This window comes from Canis aureus, chromosome 7, assembly GCF_053574225.1.
Source record: "Canis aureus isolate CA01 chromosome 7, VMU_Caureus_v.1.0, whole genome shotgun sequence".
NCBI classification, from domain to species: Eukaryota; Metazoa; Chordata; class Mammalia; order Carnivora; family Canidae; genus Canis; species Canis aureus.
The window spans coordinates 48,380,139-48,406,442 of record NC_135617.1 but is presented as its reverse complement, the minus strand read 5'-3'; the positions used below and the strand labels follow the sequence as shown (position 1 = coordinate 48,406,442).

The window sequence follows — 26,304 nt, the reverse complement described above, 5'->3', positions numbered from 1 at the left end:
AGTTGTGGCACAAATTCCTAATTTATGGGTTGGAAAGAAAAGAAGGCTCCACCCTAATCCATGTAGTGACCAACTGAGAAAAAGAGAGGAAATGAAGATGACTCAAGCCTTGAGCTGGAATGGAAGGACAGTCCTGAAGGAAAATATGACAAGCTAAGTCTAATACCCATGGAGACAGAGGTGTTGGAAGGATATCTATATGTGAGATTACCCAGCAAGCCCATGGAAACATGGGTGGAGAGGTCAGAACCAGATATAGACTGGGTGTCACCAACATGAATTATTATTGAGGTCATGGAAATGGACAAAATGACTAAGGAAGAGAAACTACACGGAGAATTGGGGGCAGCCCCGGTGACTCAGCGGTTTAGCACCGCCTGCAGCCCAGGGTGTGTGATCCTGGAGACCCTGGATCGAGTCCCACGTCAGGCTTCCTGCATGAAACCTGCTTCTCCCTCTGCCTGTGTCTCTGCCTCTCTCTCTCTCCTCTGTGTATTCTCATGAATAAATAAATAAAATCTTAAAAAATAATAATAAAAAAAAAGAAACTACATGGAGAATTGGAATTGGAACTTTGGAGATGACTTCCATTTGTGGACTAGAGAAGGCCAGCAGAAAACAAGCCTATGAAAGCCCAAGTGGGAAGTGTTCCAGTGTAGTGGCTTACTAGAACAGAGGCACAAATGTAAGGTTAAGGTGTGCAAGGACTGAGGACCCGTGACTAGGAGACCTCTGGAAACCTTCCAGAAAGCTGATTCATCCTAGTGGGGAGGCTAAAACCAGACATTAACAGGTTGAAGAGAGAGTAGGAGGTGAAAACAGGAGAGAGCCTCTGTCCACAATCTTTGGAGAAATTTAACTCTAAAAGTTAAGTTCTAACTCTAAAAGCTAATTCATCTAAAAGAGATGAGTAGAACTGTGCTTAAAGCCTAAGTAATGGCTTTTCTGTTTGTTTTTTTTTTTTTTAAATCAAGATAGGGTTACTTTAAGTTCCAGACAGCTTGATAAAACCAGCAGTGGGAGAGAAATTAAGAGTTAAAGAGAAGAGAGAAGAGGGCATTCTTCTAGGCATTTATAGTTTAGCACTTTGTTTTTTAAGATTTTATTTATTCATGTGAGACACAGAGAACGAGGCAGAGACATAGGCAGAGGAAGAAGCAGGCTCCCCTGGGGGAGCCCAATGTGGGACTCGATCCCAGGACCTCGGGATCAGGCCCTGAGCTGAAGGCAGACGCTCAACCACTGAGCCCCCCAGATACCCAGCTGTTTGTTTTAACATACCTGCAGTCCCCCAGATGGGTTCTTTCTGCTCTCCAGGGGCTTTTCATTATGCAGTTAACACTAACCCTGAGTAGTTAGGATGGCTTTCTGCCCATGGTCTCCTCCCCACCAACCCTGGCTACTAACCCTCAGACAGAATGATTTTTAGGGAAAGATAAGGAATACCTTGGAATATAGCCCAAATTATCTGTAAGCTTTTATTATAAACCTAAATGGAAATGAGTATATTTTCAAACTGGTAATTACACAATGACATTACATTGAAATATTATCCCCTTAAAAACAAAAAGTTTAGGTAAGAATGGTTTTAGCAATAATTTTTTTAAGATTTTATTTATTTATTCATGAGAGACACGGAGAGAGAGAGAGAGAGGCAGAGACATAGGCAGAGGAAGAAGCAGGCTCCATACAGGGAGCCCGATGTGGGACTTGACCCCAGAACTCCAGGATCATGCCCTGAGCCAAAGGCAGATGCTCAACTGCTGTGCCACCCAGGCATCCCAGCAATAAGTTTTTAGAAATAAATCCTACTGAGTTTCGGCTGGTAACCTTGGATGGATCACAATTGTCTTTTTAAATTTTGTTTTTTTTTTTCAAGGAAAAATAATTATTATTTGCAAATATTATTTTCAGCAAATATTCCCTGTGAAAGGACTTTATATTCATTTTACCACAATAAAAACTTTTAAAACAACTTAAAGGCATATTTGTAAAAGAAAATACTTCAACTGAATTATTCCAAATCGTTCTTGTAACATTTTAGAAATTTTAGAGCTTAATTAGAATTTGTTGTGCTATGGGTTGTAGGATCCAGAATAATGCTGTTAAGGGTGGGGGGAAATGTTCTTTTTTATGAACATTACAGGCTTCTCAAAAATGTCTACTGAGTCTGAGAGTTTAAAAAAAAAAAGTCAATGTAATTGAATTCATCTACTCTATAATGCTTTACAGACAGTTTTTGGAAAGTAATCATTTATTATTCACTAGCAAATAGAATTCATTTATGTTGTTTCTAACAGAGTGTGAGATTAGTCATCCAGCAACAAACTGAGTCATTTGGCCAGAAAATTTACTCATAGTTGTATGAACTGCCAATGGAAAAATTGAGCTGTTCATAAATCAAATTATAAAGCTCTTAGAGTTATAAATCACTGAGCAGCATTGTTCATTATTATTCAGATAGTGGAAAATATTTCCACCATTTCTAAATGGGGCAATTTACAAAGCAAGTTTGAAAGCTAAAGTTAGTGCCTTCTAGTTCCAAGGTAAGGGTTACAAGCATTTATACATTCACAAATAAAAACGGGGGGAATAAGGTAGGAGGCTCATAGTTGCATAGTAAATATGAAATGAATAAAATCTTGACTAATGTCTATGAATGAAATTCCAAATTATCTTAATTTTTGAAATGACAGCAACATATTTTTCAAAGATTTTGTGATTTGTTTGAGAGAGAGAGAGAAATAGAGAGCACAAATGGGGAGGAGAGGGAGAAGCAGGGAGCCCTGTGTGGGGCTCGATCCCAGAACCCCAAGATCACCACCAGAGCCAAAAGCAGCTGCTTAACCAGCTGAACCACCCAGGTGCCCCAACAGCAACATTTAATAGCTAAATTATGTGCATTTCTTTTGTAGCACTTTTGCATTAAATATTTTGTGTCAATAGATTTATATGCTAATACATTAGCATGCTGAGAGCCTGAAAGAATAATGTCACCAAGGCAGCAGAGGTAGCAAGTATCCCAAGAACAGAGAACTTCAACAAGTAACTTATGATTAGCAAAGAATGTTTCAATAATTCCAAAGGTTACTGAATTCCAGAGGTTACTGAAATTATCCCAATGTAATGACATCCTATGGATCAATTATAGAAGAAAAGTACATCATAAAATGTCTTTGTTAACCCCCAAACACTTTTTGGAGTAAAAAAAGGGAAACAAACAGCAAACACACTAAATTAGAATATAGTGGAGTTTGTATTTCAATGAAGAAAGCCAAAAACCTAAAGCCTATTCTTGCTGTCCTATCTGTTGCTAGAGTTTTTAACCTGGAATTCATGAATGGAATTGTAGGGTCCAGAAATTATATATAAAAATATGGGTCTCTTTTGGGGAACAGAGTCCATAATTTCATTAGGTTCTTAAAGAGTTATTAAGAGAAAGAGAGAAGAAGGAAGGAAGAAAAAGGAGGAAGGAAAGGGAAAGGAAAGGGAAAGGGAAAAGAAAGGAAAGGAAAGGAAAGAGAGGGAGAGAGAGAATTATCAGAAACCATACAGATTTATACAGATACCAAGGCTTCTGCAGTATCAAATGATTTTCTCAATCCATCAACATTAGCAGCACCTAGGTACCTCCCCTGAGATTGAGAGAAGTGTCCCAGGATGAGCAGAGGAAACTCTCAACTCTAACCTATAAAAGTTCAAGGACATCTCCCAAACGCAGGTGAAAGCTGCGCATGCTGAGACTAATGAGAGGATGTACTGTGAGTTCTCTGTCCTCCCTCAACTTTGAACAGATTAGGAAAGAGACCAGCGAGTTCCCTAAGGTAACTTTCATTGAGATGTCAGTTCTAACCCTGAAAAGGAAGACTATGCTAACTATCTAGGACCACTTCCACAGACTTTTGTCATGGGAAGAAGCCCTTCTTCTTGGGCTTCTTCCCATGACAGATTCCTGACATGATTCCTGAGCTACCTTCAGGCCAGTTAAGTATCCCAATTTTACATCTATATATTTGAATGGATAAATCCATTCTGAGCTAAAAACACTGGTACTAAAATTTGATCTTGAGCCCAGAGTCTGCAAGGATCTCCATCGTCTTAAGACTTAAAAGAAAGGCAGAAGGACTTAATATCATGTTCCCCAAAACTACTCCTAGACATTCTGGTGAATGTAGCAATTACTCTTCCTAAATCTCACCTCAAACCACAGTCTATGAAGCTTTCCAACATTCATGCCTCTATGGAGACTGAAAACTGAGGTCCTCAGTCCCACCAGGATAATTCCTTTATCTGGTTTGGAGGACTGCCTGTCCATACCAAGTACTCAGCTCCATCCACCTGTATCTCTAATTTCCCATACTTGCCATACTTAAGAACCTTGACTCTACCCACCACCATATTTTCAGAACCCTAGGTCCCAGTGTCTTATCACTGTCATCCCATTCTGCCACACGATGAGGCTTATTTCACCATGTGACTTTCTCATTGCAGTAGGCAACCCAGTTTCCAGGGGTGTTCTGATCTCTCAGTTTGGCTGGTTCTATTTTCTCCAAATACCCTTCTGACCGTCTAGGCTGTGAAGGGTTTAGTGGCACAAGATTCAAGCACCATGTTGGGTGTGGAGGCTACTTTAAAAAAAAAAATGAATAGCCCTAATAATTTGTCTTTATATTTTTAAGTAAGATTGTGGTTTGTCTAATATAGCATCATAGGCATCCAAGTTAAGTAACTATGTTTCTTTTTTTTAATTAACTATGTTTCTTAATGCCTCCCTGACCAAGGCAGTTTGTAAACACCCCCCAACACACACACACACATATACACATACTACCTGTTCCATCTCAGCTTGTATGAGAGGGATATGGGTCTTTTTCCTTTAGTTACTAATAAAAATACTATTAATAAACTAAATAAATAAAATAAATAGTAACTATGCTATTAATATACCTAACATATCAACTCATGTTGGAGGTACTGTTATTATTCACGGATGGGGAAACAGGTTCGGAAGTGTTACATAGTAAGTATTAGATCTGTGGTTAGGGATCCAGACAGCTTGACTGATTCTACGTCCTGTGTTTGTGTTTTGTTTGTTTTTTTTTTTAAGATTATTTATTTATTTATTTATGATAGACACAGAGAGAGAGAGAGGCAGAGACACAGGCAGAGGGAGAAGCAGGCTCCACGCCGGGAGCCCGATGCGGGACTCGATCCCAGGACTCCAGGATCGCGCCCTGGACCAAAGGCAGGCACCAAACCGCTGAGCCACCCAGGGATCCCTAGGTCCTGTGTTTGTAACCACTTAGGTGACCCAGCTTTATCACCTAATATATTACAAAAGATTCAGACCAGAAGACTCTCTTGAATAACCTACATAACAAAACAAACAAACCAAAAAACGGAATTCACTAAGCTTTCAGTCTTTTCCTAGGAGGACAATTTTAGTCTTCCCCCTCTTTCTGTGAACAAGGGATACACCTGCCTGAGGTTCTGCTTCCCCATGGCTGTTAGAGCAATTTCTCTACTATGGGATCATGAATTCACAACATTGTCCCAAAATACCCCACCACTGAGCCCTCTGTTCTGCTCAGTCTTTGACACTCCTAAACCTTGAAGTTGGCTTCCACACTTTGAACTCACTGTTCTCATCCATCTTTCCTTGCTTTTATGTAGCTTTCTAGACTGCAGCTGGATTAAGTAGATCCATTTCATTTCCTTGGGCTTCCTTCTTTGATCAATACTTGCTTTCACCACCCTTAACTAACTTCCTAGTCTTGACTTGCCCTGTGGCTGCCCACACCAGGCTTGGCAATACAGGAAGCAGAGAGGAGATGGTCCCTTAAGTTTCCTTCCATTTTTATTATTCTATGAATTTATTGAAGAAAAATACTGTCACTCAAAAAGACACAGGAATATATTTTTCTAACTACCTACACATAGGAAGTAGAGAAATAACAGTAAAAATGTGAAATGTAGCTGATCATTTTTTTTATTTGAATGTTACTTTAACATAGTATGAAAGAATATTAGAGTGAGAAAATTGGTAGTAGATGAGGGGGCAAACCACTTAAGGTGATTTATTAAGTAAATTATCTGAAATACGTAACTCAGCACATTAATTATGTTTAGACCTCAACTTTTGAGATTATAAAAGTACTAAAATAATAGAGACTAAATGATAACCAGTTATTTCATTAATACATGGCATTACTATAGGGTAAAATGGGGCAGATATTTCAAAGAGAAATTGGTTTCTCCTTTCATGTTATAATTGATATGATAAATTAATATTTGAAAGCTGGATCACTCTTGATTTTTATGCAAAGGCTTTGATTCTTGCATCAGAACTATTACATTTTGTGAATTTTAGAAATTGGTCTAAAACTTAATGTTCTAGAATATGATTACTTAAAGCAAAAAACATAATGATCTCATCTTGCCCTCAACTTTCAAGATGAATAGAATGTTCTGCATTAATCAAAAAAATGTGAAATGGAAGATGATTTACATGACTTAGAGTTATTCTAAATTAGAACTTTTAATTGATTCTTACTTTTCCTTATGCATAACTTGGCATCCATGTTTCTGATAAATGGGGAAAACTCACATAAATACTGAGGGTTGGTGGGGGTACAGGGAAGATAGTAACAGAAAACTATGCATATTATTTCTTAGAAAAGATTTTGGAGGCCCTAGAACCACAGGAAAACTTGCCCAGAGTCTCTTTAAGTCTTGCATATGCTTTCTTGTGCAAGCTTTCAGACAATTCCCCAAATGGCTACAGGCTTTTCATAGACAATTGGTGGGGATAAGTGACATTGTGTAGCAGGTAAAGATTGTCTTCCACCATTCCCAACTTCTGATTTCTGTGCTAATACCTCTTTGCTGTAGAAGTCTTCTTCCTGAATATATCAAGATGAAAGTAAGCCTGTCACTCTGTCTGACTACAGAGAAGATAAAAACCGGGTCGTTTAGCACCTGACTCCTTTGCCAGGTCAGGAGCAACAGAGAAATTCTGGTACAGATGAAAAAGCTAATGTGGGTGGCTCGTGTCTTAAGTCCATTCAGGCCGCTATAGCAAAATACCAGAGACTGGGTAACTTATAGACAATGGAAATTTATTTCTTATAGTTCTGGAAGCTAGAAGTCTAAGATCAGAGTGCCAGCATGGTCAGGTTCTGGTAAAGGCCGTCTTTCAAGCTGCAGACTGCTGACTTCTCACTTGGGAGAAGGAGTAAGGATCTCTCTGAAGGCATTTTTATGAGGGCATTAATTCCATTCATGAGGGATCTCCCATTATAACCTAATCACCTCCCAAAGGCCCCACCACCTGATACCATCACCTAAGAGGAATAAGATTTCAAAACACAAATTCTGGGGCAGGGAGGGCACCCATTCAGACCATAGCAGCTGGGTATAGGGAAACCAGGAGGAATAGTGTTTACCTCAGGGCTAGTCACAACAGAAATGTTCCCAGCAGTAGGCTCAAAGGGAGAGGGAGGGAAATAGTTATTGCAAACTGAAAGGAGAAGATCATATAGACAAGTCTACTATAAAAGTCTGAGGTGACCCCCCCAGGAAAGGAGGCGAGAGGATAAATTCTGCTTAACTTACTGTCCTCCCTCCTTCTGATCTCCTGCTTGGACACCCCATTGGCTGAATCCAACTGGGAAGAGGGTAAGGGAGCCCAAACAGGTCAGCCTTCTAACTTAGGCAGCAAAACAGAGATGGCTGGAGAACAGAGCTGCAGGACTAAAGAGAGGAGCTCCAGCACTTGTGTCTGAGCAGCACTACAGTCCTGAGAAGCAAGTCAAGGCTTCAGTCTCGAGGCAGACTACGAGGCAGAAACTTAAGCAAGGAGGGCCCTATGAGGGACTTAGTCAAGCGAAGAAAATAAAAACCTAGTTACTGGAGTTAACAGATTCTGTTGCAAAGGTGACTTGATGATTAGTTTCTAAGTTCCACACTAGAGACCTTCTTTAACCTGCTAATGAGTTAGCGATCAGAAGTGGTTGCCAAGGTCCACTAGAAACCCCAGTTCCTTCATCTGTCAAGTGTGAATAATAACTGTGCCTACCCTAGAGAGCTACTATGAGAATTAAACAAGGTAGTAGAGGTAAAACGCTTAAAACAGTACCATATATATAGTAAGCACTCAGTAAATGTTAGCTATATTTTTGTTGTTATTAAGTGAAGGGGACACAATTGGAAAGATCTGAGGATATCATATAGGGCACTATGGGGAGCGAAATTGACTCCTTTCCTAGATAATGGTTAAGCCATTGCATGATATCATTGCTTATCAGTTCAATTAACTTTAGTAAAAGTATATCCATAAACCATGGGCCAATAAGGATGTTTTTCTTTCTTTTCCCATCATGGAAAGTTAAAAATGACTCACATCTATAGTCCCTCAAACATACTTAAAGTCTCTGAGCCTCACACATAGTCTCCAGTCTAATCTTAAGTAATGTGATTACAGTTTGACAGTGTTGCTGAATCATCCTAAAGTATATTGGTCATCTTTTTAATAAGGATATTCCTGGAATAACTTGGAAATTGAAAATGTGTTACGGGCACCTGGGTGGCTCGGTTGGATAAGTATCATAAGTATTGGACTCTTGGTTTCCGTTCGGTCGTGATCTCGGGGTTGCAGAATTGAGCTCCAAGTGCGGTTCCATACTAGGCACAGAGTCTACTTATCTCTCTCTTTCCCACTCTTCTGCTCCTCCCCCTCCCTTGCACATATTTGAGTGCTCTCTCTCACTCTCTCTCTCAAATTAATAAAATCTTTTTAAAAAAGAAAAGAAAGAAAATATGTTAGATGGAGGAACTGAAAAGAATTGAAGTGTTCCCTAATGGACATTGGTAAAACCTAGTAATTTCTAACCAGAGGGCAGGAGCACTTTAATGAGAAAGCTATCCAAGCACTTGTTCTGCTCCATAGAGTGCTGTGGGTATTGCAGGAGAAGACACCCGATGATTTTAAACCATTCTGATCTTGGTTACTCTTCATCCAACATATATATAATTTTCTAAAAATAATATGATCTCCCTCCCCCACGTCCCACCTCACTAGGGGCTGAGTTGAAACTAGTAGCCCATTTCACAGAAAACATTAAACTGACCACTGAATATTTAGAATTATGTTGGCACCATTTTCTTGGCATATAGGAACTCATTTGGAGTGAAGTCTTCAAGTCCGTATTCTGACCTCAATATTGCAAAGTACCTTTATGTCTATACATTCCAAAACTAATATGTATAGAAAACAATCCAAAACTTCTGAAAATTATGTAAGGACATTTAAGCATTATTGTCGTGCTGTACTTGCCTTTACCAATTTATTTAGTTTACATTAGAGAATTTATATTTAGATGTAAAGGCTGATAAGACATCTGAATTATATTTTAATATTAATTTAGTTTCCTTAAATTTGGTGACTTTTGATTAACACAGTTTCAGAGGTAGATTTTGCATTTTGAATTCCTGCATTAATTGTATTGGCTTATTAAAAGTAAACCTAAATGCATTAAGAGTTTATATTTTTATTAACTTCATTTGCTTTCTTTAGTTACAAAGCTCCCCTTTCTCTGTCTTATTTCTTAGATATTATGTTTTTCATAATTTGGATGTTGCTTGGAACAACATTCATACTATGGGCTATAACCCATTAGTGAGTTGTGAAATCAATTTATGTGCTATAATCAGCACTTTTAAAAGTGAAACAATACAGTAGATAGAATAGAAACTGAGAGAGTGCATCACATGCAGTAAGGGTAAGAATATTTCATGAAATTTTGTTGTAGTTTTGTGTGTGTTTCCTGGACCAAAATGTTAACTGTATTTTTTACTGTGAGCCACCAAAAATGGTTGAAAGCCACTGATTTATATTACCCAGTTAGCCACATATCATGGGTGTTCTCATGACTTGTGTTTATGTTTCATTTCACATCCTACAAGTATTATCCAGGGAATTAATGAAATGCTTTCTGCTAGCAAAAAATAAAGAGGGGAAGATAACTCCGTGGTGAATTTCCTACTATCAAGAATTAAGAGGAGAATTTAATATATAACCAAATTCACAATATCCTTTCTGAATTTGTTAATTGTCAGGTAATATAAACATTGAATCATCTGTCCCTAGATGTTAGAATACTGGCCTGAAGTCTACTGAAAAGTTGTCGTTCTAAAAGAGGTTCGATATGTCCCTTCTGGTTAGTCTTGAAAGAATTGTGTGTTTTTGAAGAAACTTGAGATTTGCTCCTTAACTAAATCATATTAGTAGTAAAAGATTTTAGTACAGGTAGGGATATTACAAAAACAATGTTTTTATAAACTAATTTTCCCCAATATTCTTATTATTCTTAACATAAAATTTACCATCTTAACCATTTTAAGGCATGTCATTTAGAGGCATTAAGTATATTCACATTGTTGTGTGACCATGACCACCAGCCATCTTCACAACCCTTTCATCTTGCAAAACTGAAATTCTATACCCAATTCAACAATAATCTCCTTTCCATTCCCTCCACCCTAGAGTTATACTCAACCCCAATGACCTAGGAACCTGGCATCTCTCACCATCACTAAATGATACTTAATAGGTCCGTATCAGTTAACCTGGCAAAATTTAATTTTATCAAATAATAATTTGCTGTGGGATCTTACATGCTGTGTATTATGTCTCTTGGGTACTGTTCTTAATTTATTAGTAATGTTCAGTGAAGTAAGGCACTGGGGAAAAAGACGTTAAAGCAGCTGTCTTGATCTGCAGGAAAAGAAATGAAGATGAAAGAAAAGAAAGCAGATGATATAGTTTAAACTCCATTTAAGTATGATAACTGAGCCCCCATGGGGTTCAGCAAACTACTGCTCATCTGCCTGCCACCTGTTTTTGTACAGCCTGTAAGCTAAGAATGTTCTTTACATTTTTAAATAGTTGAAAAAATCAATATAAGAAGACCATACCATGATATGTGAAAATTATGTAAAACTAAAGTTGCAGTGCCCATAAATAGTTTTATTACAACATATGCACACTTATGTTTTTACATATTGTTATGGTTGCTTTCATGCAATGAGGGCAGAGTTGAGTATTTGTGACAGAAACCGTATGAGGCAATCTCAGCACTTTATACTGCTGTTCAGTGCCCCACAAATCACAGTAATGCAGTTATAATAACTTCACGGTATTTTAGTATCATGCATATTGTCACACTGTGGCATCTTCTTTTATTTTTTTATTACTAGGGCATGCCAATCATGTCAAAAAACAAAGAAAGAGAAAACTCCACTCTTTAAAGCAGAGTGGAGTTTGGATTATTTTGTTATCAAATTAAGTGACAAAGCATTGTGTTCATGATACAGTGACACTGTAGGTGTACTAAAAGAACATGATATATGTCAACATTACCAAACTAAGCACTCATGACAATATTTCCAATTCACAGAACAGCAATAGCCAAAATGATTAGAAAATGTAAAGTGAAAAAAAAATAAAAAAATAAAAAAAAAAAAGGAAAATGTAAAGTGAAGTATCTCATCCCTGAGATACTTCTTCACAAATTAATTTCTTCACAAAAATAAGAAATGGTGGTGCCTGGCTGGCTCAGTCAGTGGAGAATGCGACTCTTGGTCTTGGGGTCATAAATTCAGACCCCATGTTGGATGCAGAGCTTACTGAACAAACAAAGAAAATTAAATGAAAGTGAGTCTGTATCCAAAATAAGTTTCTGAGTGCTTCATTTGTTAGCCAAACAAGGAAAATCATTAACAGGTAGTGAGTTAATTAAACCATACTTCATTGCAGTAGCTAAAGACATGTGCCCAGAAAAAAAATTAACTTACTTAAGATCATTAGATTCTCAGCAAAAACAGTTGCTCAAAGAACTGAGAACATCAGGAAGAATATAATAATCAATTAAAACGCACAGCAAATGACTTTGAGTTTTTCTTGGTGTTTGGTGGGTCAATAGATGCCACTGATACTGCTCAGTTCTTGTTTATTTGGGAGTAATTGCTGAGTATAGAGTGACAGACAAATTAACGTCTGTAAACAGTCTTTGTGAAACAACTATGGAAGAGAATATTTTCAAAGAAGTTGAGAAAACAATGATTCAGCACAACCTGAAGCAGAATCTACTAAGATGTGTTACAACTGATGGGGTAAAAATGTGTGTGAAGCAGAAAAAGGTTTAGTAAGACAAATTTACAAAACTTTGAAAATATAAGGTGTTTAAAGCCTACTGTTGGGCAGCCCTCGTGGCGCAGCGGTTTAGCGCCACCTGCAGCCCAGGGTGTGATCCTGGAGATCCTGGATCGAGTCCCACATCGGGCTTCCTGCATGGGGCCTGCTTCTCCCTCTGCCTGTGTCTCTGCCTCTCTCTCGCTCTCTCTGAATGAATAAATAAATAAATCTTTTAAAAATAAAAATAAAAAATAAAGCCTACTGTTACTCATTTTATTATTTATCAGTAGGTACTTTGCAGAAGACATTCAAACTTATGACTTGTTTTTTAAATAGCTTTATTGAAGTGTTATTCACATGCCACGCAATTCACCCATTTGAAGTATACAATTCAATATTTTTTTTTGTATATTCACAGAGTTGTGCAATCACCACCGCAACCCAAGTTTAAAAAACATTTTTGTTCTCTCTGAATGAAAGGACATTCTTTTTTTTTCAAACATGGAATACATAAAATTTCATTGCAGGTCAGCATTAACAAGTAAATACTTGCAAATGATTTTGATGAAAGGGAAAACTTTAAACCCCAATTAAACAAGATGTCATTTTTTTTAGTTCTATTCTCATTAGTTGAACTGTCTTACAAAAAGTTCTATCCAATTATTAGTAGTATATTTTCAGTTATATAAATAAAATTTTGTGAAAATTTGTTTTCTCTTTTGCTATATAAGAATTGCATAGTATCCTTGATTTTGCCTCTTGACCTGCAAAGCCTAAAATATTTAATATGTGACCCTTTACAGAAAATGTTTGTTGACCTTGCTCTGGGTAAATTGATTAACAATATTTGCTAGGAGTGGAGATTTTATCTATGGAATGCTCTTAATTGATATACCTGATTTAGGATTGTTTATGGCTGACATTTCTAGAATGTATGGGTTTATAACTTCCTAGAAAAGGTCATGCAAGCTATTCAACTCTGAGGTATAAAATGGAGATATAAAATGGAAATGTGTGACAACTTAAACTCTCCACTATGCAAGGTGACCCTCAAACCTCATTTAGAGACCTCACTTATCCTAGTCAAGAGAATACCAACCTGATCTGAGAAGGAACACAACCTACAAAGCCAGCAGGATGCCCTAGACCTCTCCCTACTTGACCTGTGCCTCTTGATTTCTTATATCATTGAAATTATTAATAAAGTTTGATGTTAGGTAAAATCCCTGATATTTGTGAGTCAGATGTGACAGTCCAGTCCCATGTGTGAGTTCAAATATTATTCATATATATTTAAAAACCTAAAGTAAGTTTTCCGAAAGTCACAACAAGCAATTTTTGCTAGACAATCCCAAATATTAATTTATGCTTAAAGAATGATGAATTTCTCTTAAAGTAGGTAAAAGTACCATATTTCCTAAAAGAATTATTTAGTATAATTTGATAAGGAGCACATGTTACCTTCTGTTACCTTTAAGTTCAGCCCCTTCTGTATTTAAAGTGTTATTATTTATAATTAAATATCTTTTCACAGAAAAAATCAATATACGCAAGTAATAAGGATGCTAAGACCAAATGCACATCATCTGTGCATAGCAAAAATTAAATTTGATCATTTCAACCCTGCTACTACCTAAGAATTGTCATCTGCTTTTCAGGTTTTGAAAAATGATTAACCCTTAAATTTTTTTGTGAAATACATCTTTGCTTTTGAGACATATTTTTCTTCCATTCTTTATGGTAAATTCTTAAATTTACACCAAGTAAAATCTTCCACCTCAAAAGTAGAGAGTTTTCAGAAAAAAAACAAAACAAACTTCTAAACAATTCTTATTGATCTGCCTTGGAATATGTTGATCCTGGTGAGATCTACTATTAATGCCCTTTATAACTTCAGTCCTGTGAAATACTGTTTGCATAAATCTATTATGTTTCTATGTTGGTTTTTAGACTCCTTATAACTGACAGACAAGAAAAAAACTTGTGAAGATGGAAAATTTTTTTACACTATTTCATTTTATAAGTGACAACTCGCTGCATATTACTCACATAATGGAAATGTGACATCCCCATGATGATGATGAAATTGAAAGATTTTGAATCAAATGAAAATGTGTACAAAATTGGTCAACAGGAGATAGGAAGCATTTAGTAAAAGTACTTTACTTGAGTGGCTAATGCCGTTATGAAACATACAGTGGTAAATACATTATGTATCCTTTTTTGTTTTTGTTTTTAAGGAAAAGCGTTAATTTGGGGGCTACATCCAGAATAGCATCATCTACATGAGTATTCCCTCTTCCTACAATTTCAGAAAATCTTTGATAACTACTTGAGAAAATGCAGAAGATCTTGCAAACAGATGACATTACCAATACCCAAGCTCTTAGGAAAGGAAAGAGGAAAAGGACAGAGACAATGGACTCAGAGAATGCAAATAGTGACATGGATAAAGGACAGGTTGGTGTTGTTACCTTGATAGAATTTTATTATCTAGCTCCAGCATAATTCCATATCCTTTTCATAACTTATTACTTTAGTACTTTCTCTTCTTCTATTAACTTATTATTCCCTTTAATTCTTTATTCAAGCAAGGGAATAAAATTTCATGTTCTCTTTGTAATGTTGAATAAGTTGAGTTAGAAATATACTCAACAGACATTTTTACCTGCTTCTATTTAAATATGGCCAATTATGCCAGTGTTCAAACTTTCCCTCATATTCTGGGAAATGAAAGTGCAGCAAACTGTCAGAAACTATTTTTCCTCTCAAAAAGTACTAAAGAAATGGAAATACCTCTTCTTTAAGATTTACTATTTCTTTTCTTTTTTAACTCTTGGGCCCATATTCATCACTGGTTTGGTCTGGGCTCCTTTCTAATTTTTATTTATCTATTCCTTTTTAATCTGAATTCCCCACTCCCATTGTTCTCTTATGCTTTGGACAACCCAACAATGTGTTTATACAGTTTCATTTTATTTGTGTGCCTTTGCAATACATATATTTGTATAAGTCTTTTATTTTTTTTGTATAAGTCTTTTAATACATGTAGTATATACATAGTGTATTCTTAATTTTTTAAATACATACTATACATTCTCATTGTTTAAAATATTTTTCAGTCTTCTGGGGGCAGTGTCTAGAGGCATTCAGGATGTTCCAGCATGTGATGCACTATCATAGAGTATTATACAATACAGCCTCTAGCAAAACTAGGCTGTCCCCAATGCTGGTAATGGAATTGTTTACCTTTATACCAAGAATATTGGGAAACCAGCAAAATTTGCATGTGGAGTGTGCTCAGTCCATTTTTAAGGAACTTGTGCTGTGAGACTTTAAGTTCTTAGGAGGTTCTAGGGGCGCCTGGGTGGCTCCGTTGGTTAAATGTCTGACTCTTGATTTCAGCTCAGGTCATGATCTCAGAGTTCCTGAGATCCAGCTGGGTAGGGCTCCTCCCTCAGCCAGGAGTCTGCTTGAGATTCTCGCTCTCCCTCTCCTTCTTCCTCTCCCCCTGCTCACGTGAGTGTGCACGCTCTGTCTCAAATAAATAAATAAAATTTTAAAGTTCTTACGAAGTTCTCTAAAATGAAAAACATGGCAGTGAGGCCCATGGTAGTTCCACATGCGCTAGATGTGTGCATGACAGGATCAAGTGCAGTTTCTTTATATAAGGAGCAGAAAATCATTGTGAAAGTGTTGAAGGCACAAGAACACAGTCAGAAAGCTAAATAAAAAATAAGGCTTTTCTGAGTTAAAAAGAAGTTTAAATACATATTTTATATGTATATAAATACAAATATATATATTTATATATATAATATATTTTTTAAGGTAAACAGTGAAAATTCTCCCTCACATTCCTATCTCCCATCCACCCTGTTCCCACCTCCTACCCACCCACTACATGTAACCACATTTATTGCTCTCTTATCTATCTTTCCAGTATTTCTTTGTTTAAATAAAGGAAATATAAATACAGATATTTTTGTCCTCTCTTTTGCACAAAAAAGTAACTTACCAGATACACTGCTTTGTACTTTGCCTTTTTACATAATATTTTTTGAAGATCTTTCCACGGGAATATAGAGAACTTTCTCTTTTTTACAGCTCCATATTATTCCACTATGTCTATGTACTAGTCTTTATTTAGCCAATCCCACATGATGGACTTGGCTTATTTCTAATTCTTTCCGTCTTAAAAATCACACTGCATTGTACAACTTTATGGATACATCATTGAGTAGTACGCTGATATCATAATATATGCTTCAATCTGTTTCTGATTTTTCAATCAGCACTATTTTTAACATCTACCTATATTACTATTATACATTAGATCTGTGTGTCTATTCACTGCATAGCACCAGATTTTACTTAAGCTTTTCTGCAGTAATGAAAACCTAAATTTCCTGCAACATCTTGGTACTATAAACAATGAAAAAATAAATCACCTCATACCTGTTCTTTTAAGAAACAAATATACAAGTATATATTTCTGTGCATAGATTTCATTATTACATGTATGTGTGTATATGTCATATATAACATATATAAAGGTAATGAAAATTACTATTATCATATATAGGCAAGTAGTTAATGTACTCACATTAGCTCTATAAATCCTAAACAAAAATTGATGGATTTGGTTAAATAAAAATGAAAGATGTTTTTGAAAAGTGAAGGATGCCACACTTCTATGGAGAGAAATTAGAAGAAATTAGAATGTATGATCTAGTTCTTGCCATTTTTAGCAAGTTCCTACAAGAAAGAAGTGAAGTCAAACAAAAGCTAATCTATTTGCAAGCAGCAATGAAAGATATAAAGTTAATAGACAAATATCAGATTGGGAAAAGATATTTGTAAAAACTAAAACCACAAGAGACTAACTTTCTTCAATAGATAAGGCATCTGCACAAATCAGTAATAATAGAACAGGAAACTATCTAGAATAGACTAAAAAACCCAACAGAAAAGATAAGAGCCCAGTAGAAAAGTAGATAGTGACAGAGACTGCTACTTCTCTCCAGCTGTGTGTTCTTCCATTCTTCTTACAGTGATAGGTTTTTAGATGGGCAGGTAGCTGTCAGCTAAAGATTACATTTCCCAGGCTCTTATGCATCTCAGTGTGGCTATGTTGACTAAATGTCCATTAATAAGGTAGGAGTAGAAGCAATGTGTACCACTACTGGATCATGACCTTAAAAGGAATGGCCATGTCTTCTGCTTGTACTCTTCTGTTGGCAGAGACAAAGGCATGATGCTGGAGCTGGAATAGTCACTTAAGACCCAGGCATAGAGGCTGCGTGTTGGGTAAGGTAGACCAGCAAGATAAGAGACATCCTCAACATTGTAGAGCTGCATCTACACTCAGCGTCTTTTCTCTCCAAGTTATGGATGTTACCTAGTGGCCATGTGAAACAATAAGGCTGAAGGTAACACATGGAAGTTGATGCTTACTGTTGGGATGGATCTCAATGGATATCAAGAGAAGCTCTTGAGAAAGCCTTGAGGTCACAGTCTTACCTCTTGCTATTTAGACATAAAAATAATTGGCTTTTTCCAAAGCTTGATGATTTAACATTACTGATTACCAGTAAATTTAGATTGTAGACTGCATTCTAAGTGTAGGTTGAAGGAGAAAACCTTCATCTCTGCAAACTGACTAGCACTGACAAGAAGTCATGGATGCACATCAAAGTTCCTTCTTTTCCCAGGCTCAGTAAGCACATGGTCTGCCTCCCAAGGTATTCCAGGTAACAGTTTTATCAAATATGTTACAAAGGTCCAATGAGTTAACAGCTTTTCAACATGTTAAATCTCAACTTTTTTGGACCACAATCTGATGATCTCTAAGTAATTCAAACATATGTCAGATTTGGATATCTTGCTTCTAGATACCAAAATCTGCATTAGTTGGGATGTGTTTCAAAGGCTGTAACAATGACCCAAATATAACAATGGCTTACAATGATGGAACTTTACTTCCCTTTCACGTAAGAGCAAGGGAAATGAGAGTTTACTATGGCAGCTCCACAATGTTGAGGATGTCTCTTATCTTGCTGGTCTACCTTACCCAACATGCAGCCTCTATGTCTGGGTCTTAAGTGACTATTCCAGCTCCAGCATCATGCCTTTGTCTCTGCCAACAGAAGAGTACAAGCAGAAGACATGGCCATTCCTTTTAAGGTCATGATCCAGTAGTGGTACACATTGCTTCTACTCCTACCTTATTAATGGACATTTAGTCAACATAGCCACACTGAGATGCATAAGAGCCTGGGAAATGTAATCTTTAGCTGACAGCTACCTGCCCATCTAAAAACCTATCACTGTAAGAAGAATGGAAGAACACACAGCTGGAGAGAAGTAGCAGTCTCTGTCACTATCTACTTTTCTACTGGGCTCTTATCTTTTCTGTTGGGTTTTTTAGTCTATTCTAGATAGTTTCCTGTTCTATTATTACTGATTTGTGCAAATGCCTTATCTATTGAAGAAAGTTAGTCTCTTGTGGTTTTAGTTTTTACAAATATCTTTTCCCAATCTGATATTTGTCTATTAACTTTATATCTTTCATTGCTGCTTGCAAATAGATTAGCTTTTGTTTGACTTCACTTCTTTCTTGTAGGAACTTGCTAAAAATGGCAAGAACTAGATCATACATTCTAATTTCTTCTAATTTCTCTCCATAGAAGTGTGGCATCCTTCACTTTTCAAAAACATCTTTCATTTTTATTTAACCAAATCCATCAATTTTTGTTTAGGATTTATAGAGCTAATGTGAGTACATTAACTACTTGCCTATATATGATAATAGTAATTTTCATTACCTTTATATAAGTTATATATGACATATACACACATACATGTAATAATGAAATCTATGCACAGAAATATATACCTGTATATTTATAAAATAATGTGACTGAGTGTATACATTATAAACCATACAATAATGTAATTGTATTTTTTATAACTTTTCTAATCAAGCTTTCATTTCTCCATCCTTGCTTAATAAGAAAGAAAAAACTTAAACTTATTTATTCACAGTGAATTACAATTAGAATGTTTCAGTTTTTATAAGTCCCTTTGAACCGTTAGTATATTTTAGTCATTTAAAGATTTAAGCCTTTATGGATTCTAAGTCTTATCTTCCACCACTTTATTATTTTTTTTCCTAGAAAGTGACCCAAATTTTCAGGTCTTACTTATCATCCTAGCAACTGAGGGAGGATAACTGGTCTTCTGCTGAGGTTCTAACTTTCCTGCTTGACTCCTAACCGTTAAGTAGTATTACTGTTGAGGTACAGCCAAGCCTTCCAGATCCTTTGGGGTTTCTGTTGGCACAGCATCCTGAAGTTTGCCACTCACTGCCATCTTCTTGTTTATTTTTTTCATAATGATAAGTATATGCTTTAATCCCCATCACCTATTTCCCCCATCTCCATTCCCATCTTCCCTCTAGTAACCATCAGTTTGTTCTCTATAATTAAGTCTGTTTTTTGGTTTTTATCTTTCTCTTTTTTTTCTTTGCCTATTTGTTTTCTTTCTTAAATTCCACATATTAGTGAAATCATATAGTATTTGTCTTTCTCTGAATGACTTATTTTTCTTAGTATTATGCTTTCTAGCTCCATCCATGTCATTACAAATAGCAAGATTTCATTTTTTATGGCTGAGTAATGTTCCATTATTTTTATCCATTCATCTGTTGATGGACACTTGGGCTGCTTCCATAGTTTGGCTATTGTAAAGAATATTGTAATAAATGGTGGTACATGTATCCCTTTGAATTAGTGTTTTTGTATTCTTTGGGTAAATACCCAGTAGTATGATTCCTGGATTGTAGGGTGGCTCTATTTTTTTTTTTTTTTTGAGGAAACTGCATACTGATTCTACAGTGGCTGTACTAGTTTACATTCCCACCAATAGTGCAAGAGGGTTCCTTTTTCTCCACATCTTCACCAACACTTCTTGTTCCTTGTGTTTTTTATTCTACCATTCTGACAGGTGTGAGATGATATTTCATTGTAGTTTTGATTTGCATTTCCCTGTTGATGAGTGATGTTGAGCATCTTTTCATGTGTCTGTTGGCCGTTTGGATGTCTTTGTTGGAGAAATGTCTGTTCATGTCTTCGGCTCATTTTTTAATTGGATTGTTTATTTTTGGGGTGTTGAGTTATATAAGTTCTTTATATATTTTGATACTAATTCTTTATTGGGTATGTCATTTGCAAATATCTTGTTTCATTCCATGGGTTGCCTTTTAGTTTTGTTGATTATTTCCTTTACTGTGCAGAAACACGGTGGTATAGTTATTTATTTTGTATTTGTTTGTAAATTATGTATTTATTTTAATGTAGCCCCAATAGTTTATTTTTGCTTTTATTTCCCTTGTTACTGGAGACATATCTAGAAAAATATTGCTATAACCAATGTCAGAGAAACTACTGTCTATACTCTCTTCAAGGAGTTTTATGGATTTAGGTCTTTAATCTATTTTGAGTTTATTTTTGTGTATGGTGAAAATAAGTGGTCTAGTCTAATTTCTTTGCATGTGGCTATCCAGTTTTCCCAGCACTATTTGTTGAAAAGACTGTCTTTTACCCATTGGATATTCTTTTCTACTTGTCGAAGATTAATTGACCATATAATTGTGGGTTTATTTCTGGGTTTTCTCTTCTATTCCATTTATCTATATGTCTATTTTTATGCTGGTACCATAATGTTTTAATTACTAACACTTTGTAATATAACTTGAAGTCTGGAATTATGGTACCTCCAGTTTTATTTTTCTTTTTCAAGATTGCTTTGGCCATCCAAGGTCATTTGTGGTTTCCATACAAATTTTAGGATTGTTTATACTCACTGTGTAAAAAATGCTGTTAGTATTTTGATAAGGATTGCATTAAATCTGTAGATTGCTTTGACTAGTATGGACATTTTCACAATATTTGTTTTTCCAACCCATGAGTATGGAATGTCTTTCCATTTCTCTGTATCCACTTGAATTTCTTTCATCAATGTTTAATGGTTTTCAGAGTGCGGGTTTTTCACCTTTTTGGATGAGTTTATAACTAGATATTTATTGTGTTTGGCACAATTGTAAATGGGATAATTTTCTTCATTTCACTTTCTGCTACTTCATTATTAGTGTGTAAGAATGCAACAGATTTCTGTACATTGATATTGTATCCTGCGACTTCACTGAATTCATTTATCAGTTCTAGTAGTTTTTTGGTGAAGTCTTTAGAGTTTTCTATAAATAGTATTATGTCATCTGCAAATGATGAGAATTTTACTTCTTCCTTACCAGTTTGGTTGCCTTTTCTTTATGTTGTATAATTGCTGTGGCTAGGCTTCCAGTACTATATTGAATAAAAGTGGTGAGAGTGGACCTCCTTATATTTTTCCTAACCTTAAGGGAAAGCTTTCAGTTGTTCATCTTTTAAGTATGATTTTGACTGTGGGTTTTTCATTTAAGGCATTTATTACATTGAGGTTATATTCCCTCTAGAACTACATTGCAGAGGGTTTTTATCATGAATGGATATTGTACTTTCTCAAATGCTTTTTCTGCATCTATTGGAATGATCATGTGGTTTTTATCCTTTCTCTCATTGATGTGATATATCATGTTGATTGTTTTGTAAATATCGAACCACCTCTGCATCCTGGGAATAAACTCCACTTGTTTGTAGTGAATGATTTTTTTTTTTTATGTGTTGCTGGATTTGGTTTTGCTAATATTTGGTTGAGGACTTTTGTACCATAGTCATGACATATACTGGCCTGTAGTTCTCTTTTTCTGTGGTGTCTTTATATGGCTTTGGTGTCAGAGTGATGTCAGAGTGATACTGGCCTCATAGAATGAATTTCAAGTTTTCTTTCCTCTTCATGTTTTATAATAGTTTGAGAAGAACAGATAATTAACTCTTTTTTAAATGTTTGGTAGAATTCACCTGTGTGGCTGTCTATTCCTGGATTTTTGTTTTTGAGGAGTTTTTAAATTACTAATTCAATTTCACTTCTGGTAATTGGCCTGAATAGGCCAATTCTTGCTTTAGTTTTGGTAGGTAATATATTTCTAAGAATGTACTTATTTCTTCAAAGTTGTCTAATTTGTTAGCATATAGGTTTTCATAATCTGTTACAATTGTTTGTATCTCTGTGGTGGTGTTTGAAATTTCTCCTCTTTCATTAATGATTTTGTTTATTTGGATCCTCTTTATCTTTTTTTTTTAAGATTTTATTTATTTATTCATGATACACATAGAGAGAGAAAGAGAGAGAGAGAAAAAGAGAGAGAGAGAGGCAGAGACACAGGCAGGGGAAGAAGCAGGCTCCACGCAGGGAGCCTGACGTGGGACTCGATCCTGGGACTCCAGGACTGCACCCTGGACCAAAGGCAGGTGCCAAACCGCTGAGCCACCCAGGGATCCCCTCTTTATCTTTTTTTTATGAGTCTGGTTAGAGGTTTATTGATTTTGTTGATCTTTTCAAAGAACCACTTCCTGGTTTCATTAATCTGTTCTATTGTTTTTTCAGTTTCTATATCACTTACTTCTCTTCTAATCTTTATTATGTCCTTCCTTTTGCTGGGCTAGTGTTTTGTTTGTTTGTTTGTTTTCTAGTTCCTTTAGGTGTAAAGTTAGGTTGTTTATTTGAGATTTTTCTTACTTCTTGTGGTAGACCTGTAGTGCTATAAACTTCCCTCTCAACACTACTTTTGCTGCATCCCAAAGATTTTGGACCATTATGTTTTCATTTTCATTTATTTCCATGTAATTTTTATTTTTTTATTTTATTTTATTTTTTTTTTTCAATTTTTATTTATTTATGATAGTCACAGAGAGAAAGAGAGGCAGAGACACAGGCCGAGGGAGAAGCAGGCTCCATGCACCGGGAGCCCAATGTGGGATTCGATCCCGGGTCTCCAGGATCGCGCCCTGGGCCAAAGGCAGGCGCCAAACCGCTGCGCCACCCAGGGATCCCTATTTCCATGTAATTTTTAAATTTATTATTTGATTTCTTGTTTGTTCCATTCATTGTTTAATAGCATGTTATTTAACCTCTATGTATTTTTGCTCTTCCCAGATTTTTTTCCTGTGGTTGATTCTAGTTTCATAGTGTTGTGGTCAGAACAGATGTATGACATGACTTTGATTTTTTTTAACTTGTTGAGACCTGTTTTGTGGCCTAATATGTGATTTGTTTGGGAGAATATTCCATATGCACTTGAAAAGAATATATATTCTGCTATTTTAAAATGGAATATTCTGAATATGTCTGTTACGTACATCTAGTCCAGTGTGTCATTCAAAGCCACTGTTTCTTTGTTGATATTCTGTTTGGATAGTTTGTCCATCAGTGCAGGTGCGGTGTTAAAGTCCCCTACTATTATATTACCACTGATTATATCTTTTAGTTCTGTTATTAACTGTTTTATGTACTTGGGTGTTCCAATGTTGGCTATATAAATATTTACAATTGTTGTATCCTCTTGTTGGATTGTTTCCATTATTATTGTATAGTGTCCTTCTTTGTCTCTTTTTACAGTTTTTATTTTAAAGTCTATTTTGTCAAGTATAAGGATTGCTACCTGGTTTCCTTTGACATCTGTTTGCATGATAAATGTTTCTCCATCCCCTCAGTTTCAATCTGCAGCTGTCTTTGGTCTGAAATGAGTCTTTTGCAGGTGGAAAATAGATGGGTCCTATTTTTTTATCCATTCTGTCACCCCATGTCTTTTGACTGGAATGTTAAATCCCTTTACATTCAAAGTAATTATTTTTAGATATATATTTATTGCCATTTTATTATTTGTTTTGTGTTTTTTTCCCTAGATTTTCTCTGATCCTTTCTTTTCTTGCTCTCTTTCATGATTTGTTGGCCTCTTTTAGTGATACATTTGGATTCTTTTCTCTTTACTCTTTACATATCTTCCTGGTTTTTTATTTGTGGTTACCATTATGTTTGTATATAACATCTTCTGCATAGAAAACCCTATATTAGGTTGATGATTGCTTAATTTTGAAACCATTCTTTACTCTTCTCCCCTCATTTTAGGTATATGGTGTCATATTATCCTTTCATTTTATGAATACCCTTCACTGGTTTTTACAAAAATACTTACTTACACTGCTTTGTATTTTTTACTTTTCATACTCTCATTTATGGTCTTTCCTTTCCATTTAAAGAGTCTTCTTTAATATTTCTTCTAGGGCAGGTTTAGTGGTCATGAACCTCTTTATTTTTTGTTTGTCTGAGAAACTCTTTATCTCTCCTTCTATTCTGAATAATAGCCTTGCTGAATAGAATATTCTTGGCTTCAGATTTTTCCTTTCAGCCCTTTGAATATATTATACCACTCCCAAATGGCCTGCAAAGTTTCTGCTGAAAAATCCACTGATAGCCTTATGGAGTTTCCTTTGTACGTGACTGTCTTCTTTTCTCTTGCTGCTTTGAAATATTTTTTCTTTATCATTACTTTTTGCCTCTTTAATTACTACATGTCTTGGTATGGACCTCCTTGGGTTGGATTTTTGCAGGGATCTCTGTACCTCCCAGATCAGAATATCCATTTCCTTCCCCAAATTAGGGAAGTTTTCAGCTATTATTTCTTCAAATAAATTTTTCTTTTTTATTGGGGGGATAAGTTGTAATTTTTTATTGGAAAACAAATATACAACTTGGAATGGATTTGAGGCAAATTATGCCATAAGCAGATTTTCTTTAAGTGGCTAAAACAAAGTTTAAAAAGCAAGTAACAATAAAAGAAAATGTTTCTGGTACAGGACAAGCAGTACAAAAAAATTGCGTATGAGTACCTGGATAATACACCCGTTTTGCAATAGTGCAACTTTTAAGTACATATTGTTGACTGTCCATAGTCCACGCAGTTACAACTCCACACTTCAAAAACAACATGCTGACAGTTCCTAAAGAAAACTACTTAAGAAAAAGGCATAACCCAGATATTCCCTCATTTGACCAACTCCATTTAAGTTTAGATGTGCAGAAGGGCTTAGATCTATCCAGAGTAAGCCACATGCAACATGCTACTTGATCAATTTTCTAAAATAAGGTTTCAGGACAATGATAGTAAGATAAGGGAAGAAAACATGGAGGAATGAAATCCTGATTACTATACATGCATATTTTTTGACAGCAGGGGGAAACCTTTTACAGATAAGTTACAAAGAAAAGGCAAATAAACAATTTTGTACAAGAAATTTAACACATTCTGTACAATGTCTTCACTTTGCTGTCATCATTTGTACAAACTCTTCATAGTTTACTTGACCATCACCATGAATATCTGCTTCCCTGATCATTTCATCAACCTCTTCATCTGTTAACTTCTCTCCCAGGTTTGTCATCACATGGCAAAGCTCTGCTGCACTAATATAGCCATTGCCATCCTTATCAAACACATGGAATGCTTCTCTAATTTCTTCTTCACTGTCTGTGTCTTTCATTTTTCTTGCCATCATTGTCAGAAATTCCGGGAAGTCAATTGTGCCATTACCATCAGCATCTACTCCATTAATCATGTCCTGTAACTCTGCTTCTGTGGGATTCTGCCCAAGAAACCTCATTACAGTTCCCAATTCCTTTGTTGTTATAGTTCCATCACCATCCTTGTCAAATAGTGAAAAAGCTTCTTTGAATTCTGCAGTCTGCTCCTCAATTGATCAGCCATGCTGCAAGCGCTACCAGTCTCCAAGAAGTGACCACACAACCACTTAGCTCGCTCGCCCCACTCGGATTCCAGATAAATTTTTCTGCCCGTTTTCTTTCTCTTCTTCTGAGATCCCTCTAATGAAAATTTTATTATGCTTGATAGAGTCGCTGATTTCCCAGAGACTGTTCTCAATTTGCATAATTTTCTTTCTTCTCCTTAGCTCAGCTTGGTTACTTTCCATTACTCGGTCTTCCAGGTCATTAATTCATTCCTCTTCTTCATCTAGTCTGTTATTTATTCCATCAAGTGTATTTTTTAAAAGATTTTTTATTTATTTGGGAGAGAGAGAGCACATAAGCAGAGGGAAGGGCAGAGAGAGCAGGAAAAGTAGACTCCCCACTCAGCAGGAAGCCTGATGTGGGTCTTG

General features: G+C 35.9%; 1 protein-coding gene and 1 pseudogene across 6 annotated transcripts in view; one reads left to right on the top strand and one right to left on the bottom strand.

Moving 5' to 3' along the window:
• BEND6 (BEN domain containing 6) overlaps positions 1-26,304 on the top strand; it is a 59,000-nt gene that overhangs the window by 4,242 nt on the left and 28,454 nt on the right. For 3 of the 6 annotated variants that reach the window (XM_077903573.1, XM_077903575.1, XM_077903572.1), the window contains exon 2: positions 14,434-14,653. The exons of 2 other annotated variants lie outside the window; for them this stretch is intronic. In XM_077903573.1, the coding sequence (XP_077759699.1) occupies positions 14,534-14,653 (120 nt within the window). In that variant the 5' untranslated portion in view covers positions 14,434-14,533. The remainder of the gene's footprint in view (positions 1-14,433; positions 14,654-26,304) is intronic. One more of the 6 variants, XM_077903574.1, reaches the window with a different exon arrangement.
• Positions 24,843-25,860, bottom strand: LOC144317328 (calmodulin pseudogene; annotated as a pseudogene).